Source organism: Odocoileus virginianus, chromosome 13 (assembly GCF_023699985.2).
Source record: "Odocoileus virginianus isolate 20LAN1187 ecotype Illinois chromosome 13, Ovbor_1.2, whole genome shotgun sequence".
NCBI classification, from domain to species: Eukaryota; Metazoa; Chordata; class Mammalia; order Artiodactyla; family Cervidae; genus Odocoileus; species Odocoileus virginianus.
Window position 1 is genome coordinate 921,927 of NC_069686.1, and position 19,697 is coordinate 941,623.

Sequence of the window (19,697 nt, forward strand, 5' to 3'; positions counted from 1 at the left end):
CAGCATTTATTGTTTGAGAACTTTTTGATAGCAGCCATTTTGACTGGTGTGAGATATTACCTCACTGTGGTTTTGATTTGCATTTCTCTGATAATAAGTGATGTTGAGCATCTTTTCATGCGTTTGTTAGCCATCTGTATGTCTTCTTTATTAACTATGTTAAAGAAGATTTTTAAAGAAGCTTTTAACTTTGGTACACCTCTCCCCCCATGCCATTTAACTCTCTTAATTAAAAAACATTATTATAATACTCTTTAATGTGTGTACGTTGCAGTATGATGAGAACAGTGAGACTTTCATGGGCCATGCCATTTTTAAATGAGAAACCAGCCAAGAAGCTTTCTTTTTTTTTTTTTTTTGTTGCCAAGAGGCTTTCAAAAGATCAGATATTATTAAGTCATTAATAATGACAGCCTGGAAAACATTCTAAATTTACATTTTAGCCATTTCAGTTGCTCATGTTTGAGACTTTCATTGTGAAGGCTGTCATCCACCAACCAAAGAGTGTTCTTTTTCATGCAATAAAGATAGAAAGGGCTATGCATAGAAAATCGATCATGTATTTGCTCTTGCACACCATTCATTAGTGATGTTTTGTTTGAAGACTAATTGAGAGGCCTAGCCGTATTACAAAAAAAGAGTTTAGAATGACGAGCTTTCCTCCAGTGAAATAAAAATCATAATAATTCTTACAACTAGAATGAGGTGTAATTGATAGGTAAATTACAACTAAAGTATGTAACTTGATGATATATAAATACATTGTGAAAGGAGTATATTATGAAAGGATCCTCTGATCTTATTCATCTTATAACTTTTGTCTTTTTTGGTTGTATCTTTTAAACAATGTCTTCATATGTTCCCCACCGCCGAGTCCTGGCAACCTCAATTCAAGGCTCTGAGTATATGAATCATACTTTTTGTTGTGGTTGTCCCACGAAATAAGTGATATTATCAAGCATTTGTCTTTTTCCTCTGGCTTATTTCACTTATCATAACACCCTCCAGGTTCATCTGTATTATTGCAAATGGCAGGATTTCCTTTTTTAAGATTGAATGATATTCCATATTTTATATATATATGTAATTTATACTACATGTATATTACATAATTACTATATGTAATATGCTATATATTCATATTATATATATATGTGAATACACACACACACACACCATATTTTCTTTATCCATTTATCCATGGACAGGCACATAGGTTGTTTCACGTCTTGACTATAGCAAATAATGCTGCAGTGAACCTGGGAGTACAGATAACTCTTCAAGACAATGACTTCATTTTCTTTAGATATATACCCAGAAGTGGAATTTCTAGATAATATGGTTCAGTTCAGTCCAGTTCAGTCGCTCAGTCGTGTCCAACTCTTTGCGACCCCATGAACCACAGCATGCCAGGCCTCCCTGTCCATCACCAACTTCCGGAGTCCACCCTGCTTTTAATTTCTTTTTTTTTTTCATTGTTTTATGATTTTATTTTTTTTCCATTTATTTTTATTAGTTGGAGGCTAATTACTTTACATCATTACAGTAGTTTTTGTCATACATTGAAATGAATTAGCCATGGATTTACATGTATTCCCCATCCCAGTCCCCCCTCCCACCTCCCTCTCCACCCGATCCCTCTGGGTCTTCCCAGTGCACCAAGCCCCGATCACTTGTCTCATGCACCCAACCTGGGCTGGTGATCTGTTTCACCCTAGATAATATACATGTTTCAATGCTGTTCTCTTGAAACATCCCACCCTCGCCTTCTCCCAGAGTCCACAAGTCTGTTCTATACATCTGAGTCTCTTTTTCTGTTTTGCATATAGGGTTATCGTTACCATCTTTCTAAATTTCATATATATGTGTTAGTATACTATAATGGTCTTTATCTTTCTGGCTTACTTCGCTCTGTATAATGGGCTCCAGCTTCATCCATCTCATTAGAACTGATTCAAATGAATTCTTTTTAATGGCTGAGTAATATTCCATAGTGTATATGTACCACAGCTTCCTCATCCATTCGTCTGCTGATGGGCATCTAAAGAACCTCCATACTAGGAGGCTGTACCATTTTTCATTCCCACCAACATAGGGGCTGTACCATTTTTCATTCCCACCAACAGTACAAGGGTTCCCTTTTCTCCACATACTTGCTAGCATTTATCGTTTGTCTCTTTGATGAGACATCCTAACAAATGTGAGGTGATACCTCATTGTAGTATTGACTTGCATTTCCTTGATATGTATTAACAGATGTTGAATACCTTTTCATGTACCTGTTGGCTATTTTATATACCTTCTTTGGAGTAATGTTCAGGTCTTGTGCCTACTTTTCAATTGAATCATTTTTTTGCTATTGAGTTGTGTGAATTTTTTGTATACAGTTGCCCCTTTGTATCCACAGGGGATTGCTTCCAAGACAATGCCCCCTCCCCTCTGCTATGGATACTAAAATCTATGGATGCTCGCTGATAGGTGGTTCAGTGGTAGAATTCTCGCTTGGCACATGGGAGGCCTGGGTTTGATTCCCAGCCCATGCAGCCTCAGTCCCCTTCAGGTTCCCTGGTGGCTCAGATGGTAATGAATCTGTGTAATGAATCTTCAGTGTAGGAGACCCAGTTTTGATCCCTGGGTTGGGAAGATCCCCTAGAGAAGGGAATGGAAACCCACTTCAGTATTCTTGTCTGGAGAATTCCATGGACAGAGGAGCCTGGTGGGCTACAGTCTGTGGGATCACACAGAGTCACAACTGAGTGGCTAGTCCCTCACATAAATGGCACAGTATTTGCATATAACCATATCTTCTCATAAACTTTAAATTATCTCTAGGTTACTTATACCTAATATGATGTAAACGCTGTGTAAATACAATGTAAATAGTTGCTGTTGCACAGCAAAATTCAAATTTTGCTTTTTGAAATTTTTTCTTCCAAATATTTTCAGTTCAGCTGGTTGGATCTGCAGGTTTGGAGAGTTAAGTGTATTCTGGATATTAACCTCTTATCAGTTATATGATATTTCTCCCATTTCAGATGGTAGATGATTTCAGGTCTCCATTCTAGTCTTTAATCCATTTTGAGCTGATTTTTGTGTATGGTGTGAGGGATTTAATTTCATTTTTTCCCATGTGGATAGTTTCATTTTTTCCCATCCCAGTTTTCACAACACCATGTATTGAAGAAATTGTCCTTTCCCCATTGTAGGTTTTTGACTTTTTTGTTGAAAATTAGTCAACCATATTGTGTGGCTTTATTAATATTTGTAGGCTCCCTTTCCTTTTTTTTTTTTGTTTTGAGTGGGATTCCATTGATACCTGCATCTGTTTTTATGCCAATACCATAGTGTTTGGATGACTGTAGCTTTGTAATATGATTTGAAGTCAGAAAGTGTCATCCTTCCAGCTTTTGTTTTTCTTTCTCAAGATTGCTTTGGCTGTTTGGGGTCTTTTTTGGTTTCATACAATTTTTAAGATTATTCTATTTCTGTGAAAAATGCCAATGGAATTTTAAGAGATTATGTTGAATCTGTAGCTGCTTTGGGTATATGGACATCTAAACAATGTTAATTCTTTCAATTCATGAGCACGGAATATCTTTCCATAATATGTGTCTTCTTCAATTTCCTTCATCAGTGTCTTATATAGCATATAAGCTGTATATATATGTGTATATATATATGCTTATGCATATACAGCTCTTTCACCTCCTTGGTTAAATTTATTCTTAGGTATTTTTTTGTTGATGCAGTTGTAAATGGGATTGTTTTTTAGTTTCTTTTTCTGAAAGTTATTTGTGTACAGAAACACAACTGACTTTTGTGTATTGATTTTGTATTCTGCAACTTTATTGAATCTATTTACTAGTTTAAACAATTTTTTGGTGGCATCTTTAGGATTTCCTATATATAAGATCATGTCATCTTCAGAGATAGTTTTACTTCCTTTCTGCTTTAGATCCTTTTATTTCTTTTTCTTGACTAATTGCTTGGACTAGACTTTCTATGGTGAATAAAAGTGGTGAGAGTGGGCATCCTTATTTTATTCCTGATCATTAGAGGAAAAGCTTTCAGCTTTTCACCATTGAGTATGATATTAGCTGTGGGCTTGTCATATATGGTCTTCATTATGTTGAGGTACGTTTCATCTATATTTTAACTTGTTGAGGGTTTTTATCATAAAAGAGTGTTGAATTTTGTCAAATGCTTTTTCTGCTTCTATTGAGATGATCATGTGATTTTTATCCTTCATTTTGTTAATATTGTGTGTCATGTTGATTGCATATGTTGAACCATTCTTGCATCTCAGGAATAAATCCCACTTGATCATGATATATGGTTCTTTTATTGTTGAATTTGGTTTCCTGATATTTTGTTTTTCACATGTGTGTTCATCAGGAATATTGTTCTGTAATTTTCTTATAGTGTTTTTGTCTAATAAGAATGATAGACATTTTTATTGCTAAGCCTGTTTGTGCAGATCAAGGTTACCTGATTTCAGACACATGAATCTGAGACAAGTATGCATTGAACTCTGATTGTCCTTTATGGGTTTAGGGTGGAAGCAGTCAGTTGCAAGTATGATGGAACTAGACTTGAATGTGCAAGGATAAAGGATGATCAGTCAGAGGCTAAAGGAAGGTATTGCAGTGAAGTTGCCCTGGGAAGTTAAAAGAACTGTATTGATAGGCAAAGTTGTCTTATGGAGAAAACAGTAAAGTATATTAAGAGAGGAAGAATAATCAGATAAGAAAGGATATGGGGAATTCCCTTGTGGTCCATCGGTTAAGACTAGGTGCTTTCACTGCCAGGACCCGAGCTTGATCCCTGCTCAGGGAACTAAGATCCCACAAGCTGCGTGGCATGGCCAAAAAAAGAGAAAAAGAGCCTCTTTAAAGAATGATGATTGGTAACATGGCAGGATCTATGAAAGGAAAAATAGGAAATTTTCCTTGGATTTATAAGTCTTTAGAATAAATTGTACATTCATTTTCATTTGTGTTCACTAATGAAATTTCTTCAAAGAGGTGGAGATCTTTTTCTTGATAGAGATTGTTAGGTTCCTACCCTTCGCCCATAGGATTCTCTCTACTTATATTTTGTTCTGCTTTTTTAGGAAAAAGTAAAGGTTGCTTTTAGTTGCACAATTTCTCATAATAGATTTTTAGGGTTATCTCATTTCTCAGCAAGCCTTTTTCATAGGTAAGCATGGGGTTCTGTTTTTCAAGACATGATGGATTACCCTCTAACAAATATATCTCCATCATTTAACCCAATGTCACCCATTGTCTGTCTTATTAGATAGGGCCTTTTAGTCTGTCCTTTCCTCTACTCTTTTCACCCTGGCTTTTAGCCCAGACATATCTAGTACAGAATTGGGGAGTGCTTCCATTTACTAACCAGGAACTTCTCTTTACTGCTTGCCCTCTGCTCAATCTCTATCCTCATTTTTAGGTATTGATTTCTGGGAAGTAGGACTTGTTAACTTCCCAAGAGTGTGGGTATTTTTGGCAACTTTCATAAACTTGCAGATTCTCAGATATACAGAGAATTCTTTTCCTTTTTCCTTGGCCATTTCCTATGGTGCTAATGGTCATGATTTTGGTTCATTTCCTTTTTAACTGTGAAAGTGTTAGTCGCTCAATTGTGTCCGACTTTTTGCGACACCATGGACTGTAGCCTGCCAGGATCCTCTGTCCGTGGGATTCTCCAGGCAAGAATACTGGAGTGAGTTGCTATTCCCTTTGTCCAGGGGATCTTCCTTACCCAGGGATCGAACCCTGTTCTCCCGCATTGAGGGCAGACTCTTTACCGTCTCAGCCACCAGGGAAGCATGCTAGGTTCTTGGTCAAGTGGCAGGCATCTTTCCTTTGTGCCATTCTCATCCTGCCTCTATTTTACCCCCACTGTGCTGAGTGGGACGATTTGTGGTCTAGAGGGCTTTGTGCCTTATTGATGCATCAGATTATTTCCCAGAGAAGAAAGGGGCAGGGGAGCTCCACTTGCCCGTAAAATGAGCTCATTCTTCTAAGATATATGGACACAGGAGGTTTAAGACTAACTAGAGGTGCATTATGACTTTAGCTATAATATGGGGTTTCTCTCAGTTGTTTTCAACAACTAGAAAAAGTTACTGGATGTACTGGTTAGCCTCTGGGGATAAGATAGTGAGCAGGATAAATCTGTTTTCTTTCCTTATGTAGCTATGTGTCTTGTGAGGTGGGTATAAGGTGGTCTGGAAATATATGAGTACCAGCCTTAACGGTGTATGTATGAGCAGGCACTTTAGTGATGGGGATGGTGTAGGGAGAGAATACTGGAGAAAGCTTTATTTAAGCTGAGACTTAAAAGAAAAATCAACCAGGAACAAACAAGTTGGGATAGTGGAGAAATGTGATATAATTGATGCAGGTGCGTTAAGAGGTTGATGGAGTACAGAAGATAGTGTGTGAGAAGACAACATTAATGGTATATATGAAGCTGAGAAAATTCATGTTTGAGAAAAGTTAAATGTGCCTAGATTTGAGATTGTGAAGGAGAAAGTGGTTCAGTTCTTTGGTTAGAGAGGAAAGCAAGAAGCCAGGTCAGTCTTCTTGTATAAAATGTATTAAGTTGTTTATCCTGATAATAAAAGGGAGAGCCATTTTTAAGTGCTTTTAGCCAGGGAAACGGCTTGAATGGTGAATTTAGACAGAACAGGTGTAGGGGGCATGGGTAGGATCGGATGTGAAGAGATTATTCAGGTAGCTATTGCAGGGATCCAGGTGAGTGATTGTGGTGTTCCGCTAAGGCAGAGATAATGAAGGGGGAGAAAATTAGGTTTAAGGGAGGTACTTAGGAGGAGACTTGTGGGATTCAGTGATGTGTTGGGTGTGAGAGATAACGGGAAGAAAGAGGCAAGAATTAATCCCAGATTTTTAGACTGGGCAGTGAGATGAACAATAGACTGTTTAAGATTTGGAAGAAAGTATGGCTAGGGAGTGGGTTGGAGAGAGAGTGAAGGGAGATGAATTTAATTTGGGCCTTGTTAGGTGTGAAATGCCTGTAAGCTTATCAATGTGGGAGGGTGTTGTCTGAACGAGTGTTTCCTCAGTTCTGCAGGTCTGGAGCTCGGGGTGCTGCCTAGGTAGGAAGTGTAACTTGAGGACTCAGGCACATTATGCTTCATGATGTAGGCTTCTGTAGCGTGAATTAAGTCGTAAGTGATTGGTAATGGGAAAATGATATTAGGATAATGCAAAAATTACATTGGTTCAAGTGCAATTTTCTTTTTTTTTCTATGCAAGGAGAGATAGGATAAGCAGTAGATATATAATCATCTAGTGGAGCTTCTCTGGTGGTTTAGATGGTAAAGAACCTGTCTGCAATGCAGGAGACCTGAGTTCAATCCCTGGGTCAGGGAAGATCCTCTGGAGAAGGAAGTGGCAACCCATTGCAATATTCTTGCCTGGAGAATTCCAGGGACAGAGGAGCCTGGTGGGCTACAGTCCATAGGGTCTCAAAGAGTCAGACACAACTTAGCAACCAACACTTCACTTCAGACAGGAAAAGAGCACTTAAGTAGCTCAGTTGTTGTACTGTGAATAGGAATTTTCTTGTCTGTATTTTAAGGAAAAAAAAAAAAAACCCACAGAAACAAATGCCTGTAGTTGGGGGGGACCTCCTCCATCAGGCGAACCCCCGCCTCCTGGCGCTTGGTGTTTAATGGCAGGCCCCCTGGCTCATAGCTACACTTCTACCACTTTGTCACAGTTATCTGTTAGTTCTGCTCTGATTAAAGTTTTGTCATTCTTTCCACTTTATTTTTGTGCGTTTTAAATATTGCTGTGGCTTTCTGTATTCATATTGAGCAGGCGGTCCTAATCAAGTCCCTGGGACCATTTATACTTTATATTAGCACTCAGATTACAAAGCTGCATAGGCTTTGAGCAGACTGCTGAAACTATTTTTCTTATAAGATCTGTCCAGTTTTGTAGAACCTGAGGATTTTTTCAGTAACTCATGTTAGCAAAGATACTTGGATTGCAAATTTGTCAGTAGAAAAGATTGTGCAAGGAAATGTGACGAAATAGAGTGAGAGCCAAAATAAGTCCAGAATGGGATACACAAGTTTATTGGCCCGAGGCAGAACAAGGAGCCTATAAAAGACATTGAGAAAAGGGAGCCCAGAAGATTGCGGGGAGACTGGAAGAATGGACTTGTCCTGGGAACCTTCCTGTTGGTTTCTGTACCCCCAGAAACCTTTGATGGTTTACTCTGTGGTGAAGAACCATGTTCCAGGTTCATCTGGTAAATTTCATTCACCAGACTTAGAAATCAGCGGTTTTTCCAAGGATGGTTAGCAATAATACTCTTCGCCGTTGGTGTTGAGTCACCAAGTCGTGTCCAACTCTTTTGCAACCCCATGGACTGTAGCCCGCCAGGCTCCTGTGCCCTGGGAGTTTACAGGCAAGAGTATTGGAGTGGGTTGCCATTTCCTTCTCCAGCAAGATGCCCTGCATTGCAGGCAGATTCTTCACCATGGAGCACCAGGGAGGCCCCGGTAATAGCCTGGGCACTAGTTAAGTTTGTAATTGTAGGCTTTTTTGAAGAGAACTTAGAATGTGTTTTGTTTTTAAGAGAAAATAGATCCTAAATTGAATACTTCCTATTCAAATTTAGATTCTTACTCCTTTGATATTTGTATCTTTCTTCCCATATATGTTGAATATCTTGTTTTTTAAAAACTAACATTTATATGGTTGAGTCTCTTTGCTGTGTGCCTGAAACTGTCACAACATTGTTAATCAGCTATACTCCCAGTAGAAAAGAAAAAGTTAAAAAATAACATTGTGACAAATTTGCTTTGTCCTAATGTGTGTAATAGTTTCAGAATAACAATATGAACATTATTATGAAGAATAGTCACTTGAGATAATTGCTATCTTTGCCCTATACCGATTTATTTTAGTAACTTAGCTTTTTCACATTTTCCCAGAGTATTTGATTCTCATGAAACAATTCTTTATTTATGACTGTTATTTGGTAACTCTGAACTCAAAAGATCAGAGAGGTGAAAGTCACTCAGTCGTGTCCAGCTCTTTGCGACCCCATGGATTATACCGTCCATGGAATTCTCCAGGCCAGAATACTGGAGTTACTTTTCCCTTCTTCTCCAAGGAATCTTCCCAACCCAGGGATCGAACACAGGTCTCCCGCATTGTGGGTGGATTCTTTACTAGCTGAGCCACAAGGGAAGCCCAAGAATACTGGAGTGAGTAGCCTATCCCTTCTCTAGGGGATCTTCCCAACCCAGGAATTGAACTGGGGTCTCCTGCATTGCATGCAGATTCTTTACTGACTGAGCTATCAGGGAAGCCCTGTATCAGGCATATCAGAGAGTAGCTTTCAGGATGCTAGCTAATATGGATATTAGTTAATGTTTTATGGAGTTAATAGAAATCTTTGATAAATCTGAGGTCTATTAAGAGTTCCTCTATTATAATAATCCTTTTTGTTTGAATATATGATATGAGGCAGTGCTTTCTTAGAGCCTCTCTTTTTAAGCATCTATTAAATATATAGGGGCTTCTCTGGTGGCTCAGACGATGAAGAATCTCCCTGGAATGCAGGAGACCTGAGGTTGATCCCCGGGTGGAAAAGATCCTCTGGAGGAGGAAATGGCAACCCATTCCAGTATTCTTGCCTGGAGAATCCCATGGACAGAGGAGCCTTGCAGGCTACAGTCCATGCGGTCACAAATACAGACATTTAAATATAATATGTGATAATGTTGTATTGGGAAGATGTGGTTATTGAAGTAAAAACCTTGAGTATGAATTTAGGAGGTGTATAATAAGAGTTATTTCTAATTTATGTTTTAAAGTATGATGTACCAAAATTCATATTTCTACTCACTGGCTTTTTTTGTGTGTCATAATTAATGTATAATTTGTTTTAGGTGTACAACATAATAATGTGATTTATGTATATGTTGTAAAACAGTGTTAATACTCATCACTACACTTACTTGAAAAAAATGTTTTTTCTTATGATGAGGACTTTTAAGATTTATCCTCTTAGCAACTTTCACATCTCTCTTTTCATTTAAAGCCGAACTGTACCTCCAAGGATGTTAGATTGTTGATTCATAAATAAGTTAAATATTTCTACCTCAGTTATTTCTGTTGAATATGTTTTATCTAAAAATAGCATGAATTATGTGCATCCAAAGCAGAATAAAAAATGTGTTTGGTGCTAATCTCTGTAGTCTATCAGTATACATTAATGTTATATAATCAATATGTTACTACTACTAATATGCAGTATTAGCCTGTTAATATTAATGTGAGAAGTGTAATAAAAAGTCTTTGCTTTTACTGTGTAGGCTGCTAATTTAAAGCATGTAGTCTGGAAGATACATTATGAAACTTCACGATATTTACAATATTAACTTTCATACCATAGTGAGATAATGTGGGATGAAAAATCTGTTTGAATTTCTAACAAAAATATCTAATTTCCAAGCACCATTTATAATCATGAATGATGGTGATAGAAGACTCCCTCACATATTGTCTGATACTGTGGTGCAGTGTTCATTCTGGACAGGCGCTTACTGATTCTCTCTGATTATAATTTAAATTCATGACTCTTTGTGTGAGCATTAGTCACATCACCCCATTGTATGCCTTCCTGACTTTGTTGTTTTCTTTACTGCAGTTGTTGGTACTGGTTACTCTGAAACATTTATTTTTATTTTCATTTTGGTTAAAAAGACTGTTTTATTGTGAAATAATTTTCAAACTTACAGAAAAGTTGCAAACATAGTACAGAGAACTCCAATGTATCTTTAATCCACATTCCCTGTTATTTCCACATATGTTTTATCTTCTCTCTTCTCCGACATGTGTCCAATTGTTGGACCATTTGAGTGAATGTTGAAGACATGATAATTCTCTATTTGTAAATTATTCAGTATGTATTGCCTTGGAATAAGGATACCAAAATCAGGAAATTTAACACTGAAATACCTGGAACATTTCTTTTTCAGGCACCAAACTAAATTGTTCTACATGTGGTTTGTTTGTTTGCTTGTGTTGGGGGATTAGTCTTGTCTTTAGTAGAAATCATGGAACAGTTGGCTCTATTAAATTAACTTTAAATATCTGTATAATTATCAGTTTTTAAAAATTAATGTTGCTTTTTTTGTCTAGAATAGCAATATTGAAATACAGAAGTGATGCTTATTTCTAGTTGCCGATAAACAGATTTGCATTTTGAAGGCTTTAATTTGGGGCTTCCTTGGTGGCGCAGTGGTAAAGAATTCACCTGCCAATGTGAGAGATGCGGGTTTGATCCCTGAATTGAGAAGATCGCCTGGAGAAGGAAATGGCAATCCAGTATTCCTGCCTGGGAAATCACAGGACACAGGAGCCTGGCGGGCTGTAGTCCATGGGGTTGCAAAAGAGTTGGACACGACTTAGTGATTAAACAACAACAAAATTGTGCTTTTCTAATTTATGATGAGATCTTTAAAAGTCTTAAAGCTATACCAGCCTTTCCCCTCTATTAAACAGTCTGCAAACTCATCTAGCTATGTCTCTTATTTAAAAAAAAAGTTTTAGATTGCCTAAATTTTGCCTTTAAAAATGCAAAACTTAAAGTAGGTTACAAGTTTGCCTACATTCATATATTTGGTTATTCATGCTTACCCACATTAGTATTCTTTATATGAGATTATAAATATGGATCAGACTCATTTCACTTTATCTGCAGTGTTCCTACAGTACTGCAATTAAGATTATTTAATGATAATCCAACTGAAAAACAAAGAATGTCAGAATGCTTGCAATATCATAAATACAAGACCCAGAAAGATTAAATGTAAAATATTAGAAAAATATACCATACCAATACAAAATAAAGCTGATAGTTATTTTTATATCAAATAAGGTAGCCGTCTGCATGCATGCTAAGTTGCTTCAGTTGTGTCTGACTCTTTGCCATGCCATGGACTGTAGCCCGCCAGGCTCCCCAATTCATGGAATTTTCCAGGCAAGAATACTGAAGTGGGTTGCCCTGCCTTCCTCCCAGGGATCTTCCTGACCCAGGGATCGAACCCACATCTCTTTCGTGTCCTGTATTGGCAAGTGGGTTCTTTACCACTAGTGCCACCTGGGAAGGCCCAGATAAGGTACATTTTATGGCAAAAACTTGTACTTGGTATAGAAGGACATTTCACAGTTATAAAAATAGTTAGGTATAACAAATCTAAATTTGTATGTCCTGTAAGTCTATTGTGTATTTTTTCTCTTAGGCTTTAGTCATGTGGTCGTATGTCAGATTATTTCTAATCAAGTGCTGGTTATTTCTGATTGAGTTATTTCTACTTCAGTATTATTTGAGCCCTAAGATACAATCTTCTGACCTTTGTTTCTAGTAGTATCTAGGCTAAAGGCACTAGCATCCCAGATCATCTCAATTCAGTCAGGAATAAGAGGCTTTTAAGCTGATCTTCACTTCATGTGAAGGATTATTTGAATCCAGGCCACTGTAACTCATAACATGTAACATTTGGGGGCTCAATTCAGCAAGCCCTACATTTCAGTTCTTGTTCTCTCAGCAGGTAGGACTTAGTTCAGTTTATTAAAAATTGTTCAGCCTTTCTTCTTAAGATCAGTGAGATAAGATTCTGAAAGTAATCTTATGGATTATAATCAACTATAGAAAGATATTTTATAAATACTTGTCTAAAACTGTTTATAACAATGAAGCAGAACAGACTTAATGAGTTTCATAACATATGACACTGAGGAACAGCGGGAACAAACCTCTCCCTCTTTGAGATAACTCTGCTGGTGTGATATTTTCAAGCATTTAAAAACGTGTGGTCTTTCAAAAAACTGGAGAGTCCTTAAAGGAGAAATAGACAAAACCACAACCCTAGGAGAAGTTTTGAACATACTAATTTCAATAACAGATGAAACACATATAAACAGTATATAAACATATATACACATTCATTTTACATGCATGCACCTGATTTGAAAATTGTTCAGTAAACTTGATCCAGTTTATATGTATTCAATAACTTTCATGTTCATTTCATGTGTGCATGGAGCATTTACCAAAATTGCCCACAGGATTAGTCTTAACATATTTCAAAGGATTAATCTTACAGGCTGTTCTCTGGTCCCAATGGAATTAAGCTAGTTTTCAATAGCAAGTGAAAGTGTTAGTCTCTCAGTTATGTAAGACTTTGGAACCCCTTGGACTATAGTTCACCAAGCTCCTCTGTCCATGGAGTTCTCCAGGAAAGAACAGGCCCTAAGGGGACCTTAGGAAGCATCACTATGAACAAAGCTAATGGAGGTGGTAAAATTCCAGCTGAGCTACTTCAAATTCTAAAAGATGATGCTGTGAAATGCTGCACTCAATATGCCAGCAAATTTAGAAAACTCAGCAGTGGCCACAGGACTGGAAAAGGTCTGTTTTCATTCTAATCCCAAAGAAAGGCAATGCCAAAAAATGCTCAAACTACCACACAATTGCACTCATCTCACACTAGCCAAGTAATGCTCAAAATTCTCCAAGCTTGGCTTCAACAGTACATGAACTGAGAACTTCCAAGTGTTCAAGCTGGATTTAGAAAAGGCAGATGAACCAGAGGTCAAATTGCCAACATTTGTTGGATCGTAGAAAAAGCAAGAGAATTCCAGAAAAACATCTCCTTTGCTTTATTGACTTTGCTAAAGCCTTTGATTATGTGGATCACAACAAACTGTGGAAAATTCTGAAAGAGATGGGAATACCAGACCACCTGACCTGCCTCCTGAGAAATCTGTGTGCAGGTCAGGAAGCAACAGTTAGAACTGGACATGAAGCAACGAACTGGTTCCAAATAGAAAAAGGAGTACGTCAAGGCTGTGTATTGTCAACCTGCTTATTCAACTTACATGCAGAGTACATCATACGAAAAGCTGGGCTGGATGACTCACAAGCAGGAGTCAGGATTGTGGGGAGAAATATCAATAACCTCAGATATGCAGATGATGCCGCCCTTATGACAGAAAGTGAAGAGGAACTACAGAGCCTCTTGATGAAAGTGAAAGAGGAGTGTGAAAAAGCTGGCTTAAAATTCAGCATTCAAAAAACTAAGATCATGGCATCTGGTCCCATCATTTCATGGCAAATAGATGGGGAAACGGTGGAAATAGTGACAGACTTTACTTTTGAGGGCTCCAAAATCACTGCAGATGGTGACTGCAGCCATGAAATTAAAAGACACTTGCTCCTTAGAGGAAAAGCTATGGCAAACCTAGATAGCGCATTGAAAAGCAGAGACGTCACTTTGTCGACAAAGGTCCATATAGTCAAAGCTGTGTGTTTTCCAGTAGTCATGTATAGATGTGAGAGTTGGACCGTAATGAAAGCTGAGCACCAAAGAATTGATGCTTTTGAACTGAGGTGTTGGAGAAGATTCTTGACAGTCCCTTGGACTGCAAGGAGATCAAACCAGTCAATCCTAAAGGAAATCAACCCTAAATACTCATTGGGAGGACTGATGCTGAGCTGAAGCTTCAACACTTTGGTCACCTGATGCGAAGAGCCGATTCATTCGGAAAGACCTTGTTGCTAGGAAGGATTGAGGGCAGGAGGAGAAGGGGGTGACAAATAGATGAAATGGTTGGATGGCATCATCGACTTAGTGAACATGAGTTTGAGCAAACTCTGGGAGATAGTGAAGGACAGGGAAGCCTGGCGTGCTGCAGTGCATGGGATTACAAAGGGTCGGACACAACTGAGCAACAGCAAAAACATTGTGATGAACAAAAGTGGAGAGTAGAATGCGAGGCAAGGTTTCTTACAATAATACAAAAAATTATTAATAAAACTAGTGCATGCATGTGTGCCAACTCACTTCACTCGTGTCTAACTCTTTGTGACCTTATGAACTGTAGCCTGCCAGGCTCCTCTCTCCGTGGAGTTCTCCCATCCAGCATACTGGAGTGGGTAGCTCTTTTCTAGGGCATCTTCCCAATCCAGGGTTCAAACCCAGGTCTCCCGCAATTCAGGCAGATACTCTACCGTCTGAGACACCAGGGAAGCCAAAGATAGAATACACTGGTTCAAAAGGATTAAGAATGAGTAGATGTTTTGAATATTGTGAAAAGAACATAACATAGGAAATGTATGTCAAAATGTGAGCATTGACACAAACTTGGATTCTTTGTTATCACATGTATACCTCTTATTTTATTCGAATGTCTGTTTATTCAGAGACGTCTCTTAAGTTTGCCCTTTTCAGTGATATTTATCAAATCAGAAATAGACTTTCAGCCAAATCTTTTTATTTTGTAAAATTTTTGCTTACCAATTTTAAGAGTTAAACAGATACTAACTCTGTGTCTGAGAAAAATGTTGCTAATTTTATTTGATGAAATAATGTGAATAAATGTGTGAATATTCTATTTAAGGCCACTGAAATTTGCTAGAATAGTCTGGTTATGCTTTTTTGATGATTGGTTCCACTGCGAACAGTGGTTCTGGGAATAGTCAGTACGCTGCAATGCTCCATCTAGTTTGAAATGAGAAGGAATTGGGGGAGAGGACGTGAAGCATAACACAGGACCCTGATGGAAAGTGACTTAGCTAAAACACATCTGTTCCAGGTATCGGGGACACCCATGTATCTTTTTGCTTAGTAAGTTCTGAAATTGTGTGGTTTAGGTTTTCCCTCTCATCTGTCTCCTGAAATTCCTTTATAGATGTGCTTTATGAGGAGTTGTATATAATACATATTACGTATATCTTTATATATAGTATATAGGGATAATTTACTTGGCTTTTGATGTTTATAAATGTGAGAGTTTTATTTATTTATTTTTTGCCCCCACTTTATTTTAAAATGATTTTCTGCCTTTTTCCTAGGGAGCTGGTGTCTCAGTTCATGGGCATTTCCGAGTGGCTACTGAAAAGTCTGTTTTTGCAATGCCTGAAACAGCAATAGGTAAATTAAAACAAAAAAACACCAAAATTTTCATAATTACTTTTAGAGTTATCATCTTTTGATATATTTCAGATTATATTATTATTGAAGGAATTGATGGAATTTTGTGTGAGCTACAGCAATGAAAGAACTTTTAAAACAAAATTGTAATCGGAAGATACCTTTAAGTTTATATTGGCTCATAGTTTTATCTGAAAATGCAAAAGCAAGCATATTTAACTGGAAAAACTAGCACACTATAGTTGATTTTATTTATTCATTCTTATTGAAGTATAGTTGATTTACAATCAACTGGCTAAGTTGTGCTGTACATATATTTAATTTTAGATAAAAAATTATTAGAGGAGATATTCTTGCATTCAGATCTATTCTCTGTTTTGAATTAACTTTATCAGGTGTGAGGTGTGGGTCAAAGGTATAAATCAAAGTTTAGGTCAAAGGTATAGGTCAAAGTTTATTATTTGCTTAGGGAGATTAAATCATTCCCACATCATTTTTTGGGAAAAGCTACTGTTTCTCCGCTGATTGCCTTTGTGCCTTTCTAAGTGCTGATCGTGGTGCCAGTGCCCTGCTGTTTTGATTACTGTTGCTTTACAGTAAGTCTTGATAATGATAATCCTCTAATTTTGTTCTTTGTGTTTTTTCCTCCCAAATTGTTTTGGCTATACAGATCATTTGTATTTCTATATGAATTTTAGAGTGATTTTGTAAGTTTCAGCAAGAAAGCCTATTAGAATTTTTATTTGGCTTGTCTAGGATCTATCAATTTAGGGAGAATTGACATCTTAACAATATTGAGTCTTCAAACTTGTGAGCAAGGTGTTTCTTTGCATTTATTTAGATCTTCTTTAATTTCTCAAAGCCAAATTTTGTAGTTTTCAATTTCTTATACATCCTTTGTCAGATTTTTCCTTAAGAATTTAATATTGTTCAATGATATTATAAATGATATTTTAAAAATCTAGTTCTAATTGTTAGTTATGAATATATAGAAATTGACTTTTGTACTTTGTATCCTGCAAACTTGATAAATTCACTTATTAGTTCTAATAGATTTTTTGTAGATTGAGTTGGATTTTCCAAATACAGATAGTTATGTTCTTTACAAATAAATTCTGTTTTACTTTTTTCTTTCCCATCTGGATAGTTTTTATTTTTTCTTGTCTAATTCTGCTGGGTAGAACCTCCAATACAGTGTTGAACAGATATGTTGAAAGTGGACCTTCAAACATTCAGTCTTCACCAATTAAGTATAATGTTAGGTATAGGTTTTTCATAGATGCCCTTTATCAGGATGAGGAACTTTCCTTCTGTTGCTTGGGAACTGATTTTAGATTTTGTCTTTTTTTTTCTGCATCTGTTCAGATGACCACTGGTTTTTCTTTTTTAGTTTTTAGTTTTTCTTTTTTAGTTTCTTGTTAATGGTGAGTTACTTGATTGTTTTTTCGACATTAAACTAACTCTTCATTTCTGGGATAAATCTCACTCTAGTATGACATGTTCTGCTTTTTATATGTTGTTGGGTTTGGTTCACTGAGGTTTTGCTTGGAATTTCTGCATCTGTGTTCATGAGGGATACTGTCTGTAGTTTTCTGGAAACATGCTTGCTTCATTTTGATACAGGGTAATGCTGGCTTCATTTCTTGAAAAGTTTGTGTAGAATTGGTTCTTTTTATTTTTCTCCCTCTCTGGTTGGTAGAATTCACCAGTGAAGCTATCTAGGCTTGGAGTTTCCTTTTCTAGGCCTTGGAAGGTTTTTTAGCTACAAATTCAAAATCTTTAATAGATGTAGACTTTGCAAGTTGTCTATTTCTTCTTGCACAAGATTTGGTAATTTGAGTCTTCTAAAGAGTTTGTCCATTTATTAGCATAAAGTTAATTTCCTTATTATCTTTTCAGTATCTGTAGAACCTATAGTAGTATCTGGGTCTCTCATTCTTGATATTATAATTTATGTCTTCTTTTTTTTCTGATCAATCTAATTAGAGGTTTGTTAATTTTATTGATCTCAAAAATTTTGGGGGGTTTTATTTATTCTCTCTTTTATTGATTTCTGCTCTGATATTTATTACTTCCTTCTACTTTAAGTTTTACCTCTTTCTCTAGTCTGCTAAGGTTAAACCTGAGCTCAGGTATAGAATTCTGTTCTGACATTTAATGTGTTCTTCCCCTTATCGTGGTTCCTCTGTCTTTTTTTTTTTTTTTTCTTTTTTACTTTCTCTGGCTGCTCTTAAAATTTTCTATTGATCATTTGATTTTGATGTACTTTTGTGTAGCTTTCTTCTTGTTTCTTATGTTTGTGTGTGTGTTTTTTAGTGCTTGTGTTTATTTGTCTTGTTAGGTTTATAGTTTTTGTCAGATTTGCAAAGTTTGGCATTATTTCTTCAAATATTTTTGTGTCCCACTGTTTCCTTTTCAGGAACTCCATTTAAAAATTTTTTGGAAGACTCAAAAAAAAATTTTTTTTAGGCTCACGCATGCTTTGTTCATTTTTTAAAATTTTCTTTTTTTCACCTTGTTGATGTTCAGTTGCCAAGATACTAGCTATGCCTGTATCTTGAAGTTCACTAATCCTTTCTTTTGCAAAGTTAAAATTGCCCTTAATCCCATTTAGGTAATTTTTTTTAGCTTATACATTCATCTTAGTTTTCATCTGTAGTACCATCATGTGGGTGGTTTTTTAAAATATCTTTTTTGTTTTTGCTGAACTTTTTTAATATATGGTATATGTTTATTATAACTGTTGATCTCCTTGTTTGCTAATTTTCATGTGTATATCAGTTCTGAGTCAATTTTGATTGTTTTATCATGTCATTGTGGGTAACATCTTCCTGGTTTTAGATACCTGGTATTTCTTGATTGGATTCTAGACATTGTAAGCTTTACTTTGTTGGGTGCTGTCTACCTCTTCATAGATGATTCCTAACTTATGATGGTCTGACTTATGACTTTACAATGGTACAAAAGCAATATACATGTAGTAGAAACTGTTCTTTGAATTTTTACCTTTTCCTTGGCTGGCCATATCTGGTACCATACTCTTGTGATGCTGGGCAGTAGCAGTGAGCCATACCTCTTAGGCAGTCATCTAATCACTAAGATATATATCTGGTACTTAGAATCATTTTGTTTTTCACTTTCAGTATAATATTCAATAAATTATATGGGATATTCAATATTTTATTATAAAATAAGCCTTGTGTTAGATGATTTTGCCCAACTGTAGGCTAATGTAAGTGTTCTGAGCACATTTAAGGCAGGCTAGGCTAAGCTATGATTTTTTGATAGATTAAGTGTATTAGATGCATTTTTGACTTACGGTATTTTCAATTTATGATGGATATATCAGAATGTAACCCACACATACAACCCCACTGTAAGTTGAGGAAAATCTGTTTTCTTGTAGATGTTCTTTACCTTGCTTCTGGGATGAGGTTAAGTTACTTGGAAATAGTTTGTTCTCCTTTTAGGTCTTTTGTTTCTTTGTTTGTTTTTAATGTAGGATTGGAGCAGTGCTCAGACTAGGGCTGATTATTTCCTACTACTGAAGAGACCCTTTTTGCATTCTGCTCTGTGCCTCCATGAATCCTGAGCTTTCCTGGTCTGGTTGGTGGGAACAGGTACTATTCTCAGCCCTGTGTGGGTTCCCAGTACTGTTCTCTGTAATCCTTCCCTGTGGTTCTTTCCTTAACCTCACAGTCTCTTCATT

At 36.7% G+C, this 19,697-nt stretch overlaps 1 protein-coding gene across 9 annotated transcripts in view; it reads left to right on the plus strand.

The window, feature by feature from the left end:
• Positions 1-19,697, plus strand: part of HIBCH (3-hydroxyisobutyryl-CoA hydrolase) — a 121,278-nt gene that overhangs the window by 58,003 nt on the left and 43,578 nt on the right. For all 9 annotated transcript variants that reach the window (XM_070475865.1, XM_070475869.1, XM_070475868.1 and 6 more), the window contains one exon: positions 15,910-15,988. In XM_070475865.1, the coding sequence (XP_070331966.1) occupies positions 15,910-15,988 (79 nt within the window). The remainder of the gene's footprint in view (positions 1-15,909; positions 15,989-19,697) is intronic.